The sequence below is a fragment of the Vipera ursinii genome (genome assembly GCF_947247035.1).
Source record: "Vipera ursinii genome assembly, chromosome: Z".
Taxonomy (NCBI): Eukaryota; Metazoa; Chordata; class Lepidosauria; order Squamata; family Viperidae; genus Vipera; species Vipera ursinii.
Genome location: NC_139517.1, coordinates 47321964 through 47334046, shown reverse-complemented (window position 1 = coordinate 47334046; position 12083 = coordinate 47321964). Strand labels below are relative to the sequence as shown.

Sequence of the window (12083 nt, the reverse complement as noted above, 5' to 3'; positions counted from 1 at the left end):
CCTTCAAAAAATTTTAAAAGAAAACCCAAGAGCCTCTTCTTGGCGCCATGCCACCTCTCGGGGTCCCAGGACCCGTCATTAAGGAAACGGCGGCGTAGGTCTGATGGCCATCTCTGAGAGAGTGGGGAAGCTCTCAGGGCAAGTAGCTCACTTCTGGTGTAAGCCATCAGAGGTGGAAATAGGAGTAAAGGACGAGCTGGTAGGAACAACTGCATATCAAGTATTTCTAGTACTATCTAGTTCAGGGATGTCAAATTCACTGCATCACGTGATGTGTCATGACGTATCATAATGTTTTTTCCCTTGCTGGAGCTGGGGTGGGCACGGCTTCCGCATGATGCATCTGGGCCATGGACCGGCATTTTGACACCCCTGATCTAGCTGCTCCGAAAGGAAATGTCTGCACTCATTGAACACTAGGAGGAAATTTCAGTTTTCATGGATTACATGTTCATCTAGTCTTACTGAGGATTAACATGAGCAGATTGTTTGAAGCAACAGTTCTCTAGGATGAGATATAATCTTCATGCAAAATATCATCCAGGCAAAACATTTGAAGTAAAAGATGCTTTGTTTTTGGAAGAAGCAGAGATGTTTGGTCCAAAGAAGCAAACAATATTAAATTGTATATAAAATGATTAGCCATCACACACACACAGTGCTGAATTCTTTGCCTATCATCGGCCAAGTCTAGTTCTTGATGCTGTCCAAATTGTTATCTCTACTAGGACATTATAAGTACCAGAAAAAATGTAATGAGGCCAGATTACTAAAAACAGAGGACGTGCAACACTAGAGTTTTGATAGCAAAATCCACATTTTAAAATATTTGTAATTGGCTATGATTTTTGCCAAAAAAATAATTGTCAGTTAAAAAAAACACTGATAATCAAACATATGCCAAACAGATCCTAGATCAGGGCTTTTCAACCTTTTCACCCATTGTACCACTTTTAGGATATGGCAACATCCGAGTACCATCAGTCGCCTAGCAAGGTATCAAAAACTTGATGACCAAAAAAAAAAAAAGGAAAAAAGTGATGAAGTACAGGTAGTCCTCAACTTACAACAGTTTGCTTACTGACTGTTCGAAGTTACAATGGCCCTGAAAAAAGTGACCCCCAAGCCACAGCCGAGCAAGACACCTGTCTGCCCACCTGGCGGTGCTCTTCCTCCTGTCTGAGGTTTTCATTGTTGTGAGCATTTCTGTTGAGGATTGGCAGCGGGGGTGGGTTGGAGGGGTGTTTGGTTTTTATTCCCCACCCCATCTGCTGGGTGGTTGCAGAAGGTTTTGGTCACTTCACATGAGCCTGGGACACTGTGACCATCATAAATATGAATCAGTTGCAGAGCATCTGAATGTAAATCACAAGACCCTGGAGATGCTGCAACATTCCAGCTGATCGGCGCTTCTTCTGGGCTCAGAAGTGCCAGGATCAGCGCTGAGCTCCAGCTGGAAACTGTTGCTGATCCTGGTGCTTCCACTGAGCCCTGACAGCCCTGTAGCTCCAGCCGTCTCTTGCTCAGGCTTTTGTGGTGCTGCCACTTCAGCTCATTCCCCTCCCCTGCTACCACTTTTCTAGAATGGTCGCGTACCACCTGCCAGATGCCAATGTAGCACAGGTGGTACCCATACCACTGGTTGAAAAGCCCTGTCCTAGATAATAAATTAAAGTATTATTTATGAACTTGGAAGTCATAGTTATTATAGATTATTTTTCCAAGTATCTCAATATTGCAAGCATGGGCAATCTTACAAGCTATATAATATTATCATCATCAATTTTAGCCATTGTCTATCCACTGCAGGATGAAGGCCTCTTCTGCATGTTTCCAACCAATGCAGTCCTGAGCTTCCTTTTGCCAATTGGGCCCACAATACTTGCTGATGTCATTGATCCATCTTGTTTTAGGACTCTTTCATGGACACTTTTTATCAAGTGGGATCCATTCTATGATTGCCTTGGTCTGCCTGCCATCAGTTCTTCTTGCTATGTGACCACCCACACAAGCCTCTTTGCCTCGTCAAGGCCCTGATCATAGAAGACATAATACACTGGCTATATAAATGTTTTAAATAAAATAAAATAAAATATAGCTATGTTTTTAAAACACAGTAGCTAAATAGGAAGGTTTCGATAATCTCTATTAACAGGTAGTACCGCACATGAAAAGCATTTGCAGTGTGCAATGAAGCATCGTTTTACTCACATTACAATCAACTCCCATTATCCACAACCTTCAAAGGTTCTTCTCTTACAGGAAGATCCATTCTATTCAGTTATAAAGCAAAGCCTATCCATGCCTTAAGTGCAGGATAGGCAAGTGTTACAATTAATGATTGACATTTATGCATCTGAGTTATAACTTTTGAAAGAAACTTACCACTAGACTGATTTTAAGAAACTCTGTCAGGTAATAAATAATAATAATAATAATAATAATAATAATAATAATAATAATAATAATAATAATAATAATGTTGGAAGGGACCTTGGAGGTCATCTAGTCCAACCCCCTGCTCAGGCAGGAAACCTTATACCATTTCAGACAAATGGCTGTCCAGTCTCTTCTTAAAAACTTCCAGTGTTGAAGCATTCACCACTTCTGGAGGTAGGTTGTTCCACTGGTTAGTTGTTCTAACTGTCAGGAAGTTTCTCCTTAGTTCTATGCTGCTTCTCTCCTTGACTAGTTTCCATCCGTTGCTTCTTGTCCTGCTTTCAGGTGCTTTGGAGAATAGCTTGACTCCCTCTTCTTTGTGGCAGCCCCTGAGATATTGGAACACTGCTATCATGTCACCCCTCACCCTTCTCTTCGTTAAACTACACATACCCAATTCCAGCAACCGTTCCCTATATGTTTTAGCCTCCAGCCCCCTAATCATCTTTGTTGCTCTTCTCTGTACCCTTTCTAGAGTCTCGACATCTTTTTTACATTGTGGTTCTGCCAGTTCCTGCCATCAAAGGCTGGAGGGAGGAGTGTGAGTGGGACAAATGGGCAATACCATTGTGTATTGGGAAATAGGAAGGGGGGATGACAAGTGATGAAGCTCAGAACCGGTTTGTACCAGAGGCACCAAGGCCATGCACCCTGAGAAAGGAATTACCCACAGCATCTCTCTGTTCTCATAACATCTTGGTGAGCTCCAACTGGCAAAACACAGACTGGTCAGAGGGAAGAAAGAAACTTTTTTTGTATCTTTTTCATGTGGGAAAACCTTAGAGTTAGCCTGACTTCACTGCAACCAACACCTTTAGTAAAAAAAAAAAACCTTTTGCTTCAACCTAATGGAGTCAAGGGTCTTTCTTTGTATAGAGTGGGGCAGGTCTGATGATTCCACTTCAGTAACAATCATGGATTGTTTAATTTAGAAAAATTAAATTATACGATCAGAAGGATTTATCATACTCAGTTACTAAAAGGAAAAGTAGTAAAAAATTTCAGAGAAGTAACAGCCTTCACATTTATACAAACTTCTAGAATGAAGTGAGATACACTTCTCAACAGATCAACTTAGCGTCATCGAAAGAAAACAGCATTTGATCTCCTAAATCAGATTAATATTCTGTTGCGTAATGCAAAGTTAAGAATGGATCATGAGAGAGAAGGAAGAGAGTAGCAAGTGACAAAGGATTGTAAACATAAGCAATGGTAGTCCCAGTACTAATACTACATGATAAAAATCTCTGTGGAATAGATGACGTTATAAATGTGTATTCAATTTTAGTACTGCCTAGGTAGGATATTGCCAGTGGCTTCAAAATAGTGGTAACATGTCATATAAAATAACTATGAATTATAAGCTCCATTTTTTTCAGACTGATAGGCTGACTTTTAAATTAAAAAGTCAGGTTTTACCAAATTTTACCCATTAAAAATAGGACTATGAATCCTCTATTGTTCCTAATATACCGAGGGAGGAAATAAATATGCACCAGCTGCCTGCAATTAGTGCAGGTTCGAGTCCCACCAGGCTCAAGGTTGACTCAGCCTTCCATCCTTCCGAGGTAGGTAAAATGAGGACCCAGATTGTTGGGGGCAATTAAGCTGACTTTGTAATAATGCCGCTTGGGTGTGTGTGTGAAAGCCCTAATAAGCAGGCATATACATAGAATGAAGGCTACTGCTAAGCTTGTAAGCCGCCCTGAGTCTTCGGAGAAGGGCGGGATATAAATGGAATTTTAAAAAAAATGAAGGAGAACCCAACCTTACAGTGACATTACCTCATTCCCATATCTTTGCACCCTTCAGAGGATGAAAAAAATATTTTTGAAACTTGCAGTCTGACAGCAGGACTGAATGATTTGTTTATAGATAAGATAGGGGGAAAACAAAGCTTTGTATATTAGGTGAAAGTAATAAGCTATCATAATTGAGAAAAGATTAAGAAAGATGGTAACATGTTAATTTGTGGGACATCATTAAAGATTAATATTTTCAATGTTGTTTCTAGTAGTTCTCAATCATTTTTTTAATTTTCAATAATTAGGTTTTAAAAATTGTTTATAGTTATGGGTTTTTTCCTTTCCAGTTTTAGAAAAAATGACAAGATATTGTGTAAAGAATTATGAAATTGATTTACTGGTTTAAAGTATGTATAGGTAGTCCTTGATTTACAAAACAGTCACTTAACAACCATTGTAGTTAAAACAAAACTAAAAAATGGTACTTGTGACTCAGATTCGAAGTTCCAACACACACCCCTAGTCACATGATTGCATTTTAGCGCTTAGCAACTGGCATCTATTGGCAGCATTCCAAGTCACGTGACTGCAATTTATGTCTTTTTTTGCTGGAAAACTGGCATTACCTCCAATTTGCAGCAAGAAACAGACAATAGGTTCCCTTAATGACCACTTAAGTGATCATTAACAGTTCACTTAACTGTCACAAAAAAAGTCATAAAATCAGTCACAACCACATGATAACCTGCTTGATGTCCATAATTTGGGGCTCAATTACTGTCATAAGTCAAGGACTACCAGTATATAGTTATCATTATAGTTATTTCTAGTAGTTCTAGTAGTTCTCAATGGATTTTATTAATTACAAATTAAAGATGAAGTTTTATTATTTGGTAGTAGATAAAAGATGAGATATGTGATGATCCCCTTCTTTTTTCTCTTTTTTGCATTTTTATTGCTTCTATTTTCCTTAGTTTGCATTAGTTTTTTATCTTTGTAATTTTAAATTTTAATACAAACTATTATTAAAACAAAACATGCAGTCTCAAACACAAAAAATTGTCTACTCTTGTTCTGTGTGGCATTAAGCCAGATTCTAGAATCTCATTCTGGAAACAGAAAAGCAGGTTACATTCAGTCTGGTACAGCCATTTTATTGAATAGAACCTGGAAGGAGAAGGAACCTGAAACAAAATAAAAATTTTAAGCTTAACTGTCTCAAACTGTGTATCACTTGATGATTTATATCAACAAGTGGTAGGGATAGTGCTTCCTCTTCCAATTTATTTTCATAACAATCCTGTGAAAAAATTGGCTAAGAAATATAGACTGCTGTAATGGAATTTCAACTTGACCCTGGATCTCTCTTATTTTAGGTTCATAATCTAACCACAATATTATACTGTAGCATGACTTACTAGAAAAGTACTGGATTAACTATAAAATATGGTTTAGATTAACAGGAAAATTAAGTGACTTCTTTCTTGAATTAATTATAAATGCTTGTAAAATTTGCAGGCCACTTCCTGCAAAGATTATGTTTTGCACTGTCACTGTGGGTGGCTGCATAAAAGAGATAATGGGAATTGTAATCTTAGATACATGCAGGTTACTAGTCTTTATGTCTTCAGGTAGTGAAAAAACAACACATTTCATGATATTAACAAGATTGATTATATATGTTCTATCATAATATAATGTCAGCATGCGTCAAATTAAATTCCCACCTCATCAGAAACTAAATATTTGACCCATGTGCCACAATAAGACCTCATTGAGTCAGCTTCGTAGATCTGATTATAATAAAATTGCTAACATTTTAAAAAGCAGAACAAAACAGAATAGAAAAAAATGCTTTAACATGGTTAAAAAAAACATGGTAGGACCAAAACAAGACAGGGAAACAAAGCTGACAAACAAATAGCAGCCACAATAAATGAAAGGTACAATAAGTAAAAGATTTTTAAGAAAATGACTAAAAAGATGGAAAACAAATTTATGGGAAGATAAGAAATTAGAAGGGTATAAAAAACACAACACACTACCAAAGCTCATCATAATTACCGCTCCTGAAACTTTAGTCAAATCCAGATTTTCAGTCAGTCATGATGGAATATCATTTTACCCTGGAGGACCACAGAATATTTCTGATGGCATCCAGTCCAAATCAGGATTACATGTCTGCTTGAAATTCGCCATTTGAGGGCAGAAGTCACAACTTGTCTCTTACCCAATTGCTCCCCTGTTGGAAATAAGGCTTCCAATTGCTGGGATGATCACCATAGAGGACAATGTAGCGTGTCACCCAATTGTAGGTGTTGAAGGTCCCCTGAGTAGCAATGGTTTTTATATGTGCTTTCCTTGTCAGATCAATCTGGAGCCACGGATGCTTGTCTTGAGGATCTGGTGACCAACCACCCGCACCTGTACAACATAATATGAACAGAGAGATATAGAGGAAACAACTTGGGATAGAAGTAGAAGCTATATTCCTGATAGAGTACATATATGCTGCCATTCAAAACTCTTTGCCATTAGTTTGTGCATTCTAAAGAATTACTCATCAACACAATATCCCCTTACCTAAAAGAGCTCAGAGCAAACACCAAATCCTACTTCCCTGATTAGCAGCACAAATAATGTATGAGAGACCAATGAAAAAATATATTATATTTAAATCTTACTTTTCCTCTAAAAAAAAGTCAGATAATTGTGTCCACCCAGTCCAGCAAACAAACGGAGGCTGGGGGAAAGTTTGGAAGGACCTTCCTGGATTTCTACCAGGTGCCATGGAAATATGGTGCATAGTAAAGTGCCGAAGTCATCAATATCCATAATGAATGATGTCAAAGGCACCATTGTTTTAACCCTATCAGGTTCTGGGAAAGGTATAGAGAGTCATGGCCACAAAGTGAATCAGTTGTTGTCTGGAGTTCTGAGTCAATAACAAGCAATCACAACGATTGATCAAGTATGCTGGTATCTTCTGCTTGACTACTCCTGCTGTAAGCAAAGCAACTAAACAAACCAGAGAACTTTTATTCATGGTTTGTTTTTCATTAATTCTAGACCATGATGCCTGATTCATGTCTCTTCACAAGGCACATTTGCAAAAGGTTTGTCCTTGGTTCCCAATTCAGGCTTGCTAGGAAAACAGTGGAACCAGTTTAGTGTAGTAGTTAAGGCATCTGTCTAGATCATGAGCCCTGCCTTAGACACAAAGCAAGCTGGATGACCTTGGGTCAGTCACTCTCTCTCAGTTCTAGAATGGATGCAATAGCAAACCACTTCTGAAATCTTGCCCAAAAAACTGGAAGGATTTATATGGGCAGCTGCCAGAAGTCCACACTGATTTGAAGGCACACACACACAAAAAGAACAGCCATACTTCTCAATATAGTAATTCTAAGATGGAGGCTTCCTGATTTGTTTAGTTATTCCTGCTATCAGAAGAAGCAAAGCAAAAGTAGCTAGAAAACAACTGCTAGAAAATTGTTATTGAAAGCCCTCAATCCTAAAAGGTTAGATTTTTGTCTTATTATGGTGGATCTTTGACTTTTGCACATATATGAAAATAGAAGGATAAATTATGTCATCATGTTTTGCTTGTGAATCTCCTTTGAACTTTTTGAAATCTGTAATACAGAATTAATTTAGCTGTATATTATAGCAATGTTAAACTAGAGAGAATTAGCGGGGTGGGAGAGGCAGGAATTCTGCCTATTCATGTTTAACTTACCATAAATCCGACCAAATGTAGCAGCACGGAAGATGCTAGAGTGAGAAGATGCACCAAGATTCCAAACATAGAGAGGCCCAACCAATTCATAATCACAGCGACCTACAGATGAAAATGGAAATAATTCATCTTTCTGGCCAAGCCAGAAGCCAATTAGGTTGAGAGTGGTGAGTATTTCGATCTAACCAAGAAAACCAGGCTGCAGGCAAGATTGGGAAATAAAAAAAAATCCCAAAAAGTGGCCATGGGCTCCACTCCCATACTGCTGCAGAGAAAAGTACATAAATGTATCCATGAAATCAGTAGGTGTCAAGCACAACTTGAAGGAGACTTACTTTTTAGTCTGTCATTACATTGCACTACAATATAGATTTCCTCAAGAATGAAGCATGCCCCATATAATACTTTTTGTACAAATCAGTGGGAGAAGAAACAAAATAATTTGTTTGAAAGCAAGGGTTTATGTCTGTCTGTGATGGTGAAACAACATCCAGCTATCCAGTACCTGTGCTGTCCATCCCTCCCTCCCTCCCTCCCTCCCTCCCTCTTCTCCTGGTTGTTTTCCCTCGTCCTCTCCTACTGCAGAGAGTGGCTGACACGCCCTTGCAGGCTCTGCTCTTGTCAGGCTCTGCTCTTGTCTTTATCTGCGGGAGAGCAAAATGAGGAATTCTTTTCTCATCCCTCTCTCCTGCCTATCTATGAGATATCAGAAAAGGAGGTAGCAAGGTGTTATCATGGAGAGAGAAAGAGAATAATGGCAGATTGACACATGTGAGGGGATCAAACACAAGTAGGTGGCCATCTGATCCTTCTCCCACACTCTAAATTTGCTTGAACTGCGTAGAATCAAGTCCTCCTCTGCAAAAACTGGCACAAAAGTCTCCTCCTTCCAACAAATGCCTTGAAAGTGAAGTACTGCAAAGTCAACAGAAGTATCAACATAGGATGCTCAGTGAAGGGAAGAAAAGAAATGGTCCAGGAATGCTTACCATTTTGCAGAGCTTGGGCAAATAGGAAGAGTATGGGAAAGGGAAGCTGCCAACTAGGGCTTCAGAACAGGCCTAATGTTTTAAAAGATCCTTTGTAACCAATATTGATAAAGAATTCACAGCACTCCTTCCCAAACCAAGACATTTCGGGACTACAGCTAACATTGCAAGAACCATTCTCCATAACTAGCACAGGTGATAGAAATTATACCTCCACACATTTGACAGTCGTCACTTGCTGCAAAAAGCCTGGAGTTGATGTAAAAGAGAAGGGTGAGGGCAAACCAATATAAACCCTAGTGCCCTGCAAACCATCTCTGGAATGTTGGGGCACACCTTTTATTGGTTTCTATTGGCACAGGAGAGGCCAAGGCAGAAAAGCCTCAGGGCCTTTCCTAATGCTTGACCAGAATGTCAGCATCAACCCTGAGCCCCACCGGGTCAGCTATCAGGAATACTCATCCCATCCACCCATTTCCCCGCCCCGAGATCAGACTCCTTGCCTATCTCTTCGGCAGAAGAGGGAGGAAGCTATACGTTCTTCAAGGGGAGCCTGAACCCTATTTCGGATCCCTTCAGCAATCTAGCGGAGCAAGGTCTCTGAGGAGCATCCCACCAGCTGGTGAAAAGGCAGCATCCCCACCTGCTTCAAATGCGCCGCAGTCACCCCTGCGCTAAGGACAGATGCCTGAGGATCACCCTTCCCCACCGCAATATTTCTTCCTTTCCTCCCGGCCCGATCCTTGCTGCCGCCGCAATGCAGCTAAAAGCAGATGCGCTTCGTCCCGGGACACTCACGCTTAAACCAGCTGCAGTTGTAGAGATGCAGGCAAGCCGCGAAGAGCATCACTAAAAACTGCCCGCTGCCACCCATGCTGGAGCTGCAACACCGCACGACTCGCTGCTCTCTGCGACGCCCAGCCGCCTGGCCGCCGACCCACGTGTGCTCCGCCAGCCGTCGCCTGCTGCCCGGAGCAGCCAGACACGCGCTCCACTGCGGTGGTGCGCCTGCGTATACCTCACAAGGGGTACCTGGGGAAGTAGTTTTTGCTAGCTAGGATTAAGCGCACTCTGCGGTGGCTCAGAAGCGCTCTTCGTGAACATTGTCTTCCAACCAGTTTGTAAGGGCTTATTCATATCATGTGCTATATTTCTCTACAAAATTAAACTTTCCCAGCTTTGGGGTAGGGTGCTGAGCCTAATGACCTCCCAGTAAGTTGCATTTTGTCATCATTCCAGTCAATATAGTATTATATTTGGAAGCAGAGTGTTATGTGGAAAACTGGAAACCTTCTATATAAGTGTAAAGTCCTAGTCCCTTACTTGATCTTGAGATATCATATCAATCTAATCAGATAACCCAAGCAGAGACTTCTTGATCAAGCAGCACTTTATTTGATCAAATTAAGCAGCTTGGGTGGCCAATAATCTCGAATGCTGACAGAGTTACATCCAGAAGTGCCACACCTTAGAAAGTTGGTAGCATTGCTTTATAAACTTTGTTAGCCAATGGAAATCAGACAACAGAGCCATTACATCATAAGGAAGACATCAATCATTCCTGTACACTCCCTTATTCCCTCCTTCAATATATCCCATCCATGTACACGTTTTCCATCCTTGCGTAAGATTTTCCTATTAATTTTGACCAATTAATTTTCTTTATCTTTCTGTATGTGTGCTTCTCGCCTCGGGCTAATGGAGGTTCCTGTGTAAGTGTAATATAGAGAAGCAACAGCATTATGTAATTCTAAATGCCCTTGATTTGTAATTATTTCTAATGCAGCTTGCAGTCTAATAAATCTATTAAGCATATAAACAAGAGTCCTATAGCTTACACATTCCATCTTCTTACCAAGTAGTAAGTGCATCTTGGGGCACTCCAGTTGAGGGTGGCACCTGTTAGATTGGTCCATAAGGTAGACAGTTGGGGAAAGTTTGCCAGAGGATTCTGGGGTTGGGCCAATCCATCAAAAGGATACCAAGGTGCTCAACTACCAGAGTTGTTCACACCTAAGTCTTCCCAAAGTTTTTACCAAAATCTTCTGTTTTTAAAACAGAAGTTTCCCACTATGGAAGTGGTCAGAATCCACATATTGGGTCTATTGGTGGCTTTTCAAGTGAGATTTTGACCAGTCAGGGCAGTAAAATTTATTTCACGTGCTTCCCAAGGCCATTGTTCACCCATGCTAGTATCCACACACATATAACAGTTAGTCACATTTAAAGATGAAGCAATTCTTTTGGGCCAGATCAATAAAAACATTCTTTGATACTAAGGGAATTTCAGTTGTGGTTTCCAGTTCATCACAAAAAGAATGAAAAACTCTAAAATGTTTCAGAGATGGTGGTATAATAATGTCAACTTGAAGCCATATTTGTGTCTGGTTCCATCGATAGTCCAAATGATGTTGAGAAATCCGCTGGTCTGGTTATCTTGAAGCATACTGGGTTGCAGGAATCAGTGTTGCACTAGAAAGTGCTGAATCCTTTAATCATATTGAATTTTTCTTCAATTGTATCAGGTTGGGTAGGATGTATATTTTGCATTAAATGAGTAGGCCAGTTTCCACCTCATCGCTTCACACTTAGTCCATTTAGCTTGATTACAGTCAATAGGTTTACATGCATTAAAAGAGACTCTGGCATTATCCATAAGTCTCATATTATTCTTCTCAAGAGGTATAGTCTGTGCATCCTTCCATATGTCCAGGTTTGAAGTTGTTGGTAGGGCTTTACTATATTGACAGAAGCATAACAAATGACCCTATTTCCCCACTTTGCAAGTGGAATACGTGGTCTTGTTATAAATACAACTCACTTTTGTTCCTTTAATTATTAGGCCCATGGTCTGAACAAGGTGTGGGGGAAACAGCAACATGGTCTGAAGAAAGTGTGGAGGAAACAGCAACAAACTAAAAAAAAGTAGCAATACCCAGTCTATATACAAACTGAAGTTCCAGGGTAGTCAGATGGAAATAGTTCAACAGGCGAGGCAGGTCAAAATGTCACTTTCAGGACGTCCAGCTGCAGAGCTTGTCACTGGAGAAGGAATGATGGGACTTTCCATGGACTCACCCCTTGATTCCTTCACTCCCACTGCAGCTGAGGTCAGGAGAACTTGGCATGGTTGGGACCACTCAGGACTGGTACTTGTTTGGTTCTAATAGA

At 40.2% G+C, this 12083-nt stretch overlaps 1 protein-coding gene across 1 annotated transcript in view; it reads right to left on the bottom strand.

Moving 5' to 3' along the window:
* CNTNAP1 (contactin associated protein 1) overlaps positions 1-10783 on the bottom strand; it is a gene marked incomplete at both ends in the record, with an annotated part of 53083 nt that extends 42300 nt beyond the window's left edge. The window contains 5 exons of the mRNA XM_083378994.1: positions 6415-6608; positions 7924-8104; positions 9124-9161; positions 9711-9944; positions 10768-10783. Coding sequence (XP_083235120.1) covers positions 6415-6608; positions 7924-8104; positions 9124-9161; positions 9711-9944; positions 10768-10783 — 663 coding nt within the window. The remainder of the gene's footprint in view (positions 1-6414; positions 6609-7923; positions 8105-9123; positions 9162-9710; positions 9945-10767) is intronic.
* Between the last annotated feature and the right edge of the window lie 1300 nt (positions 10784-12083).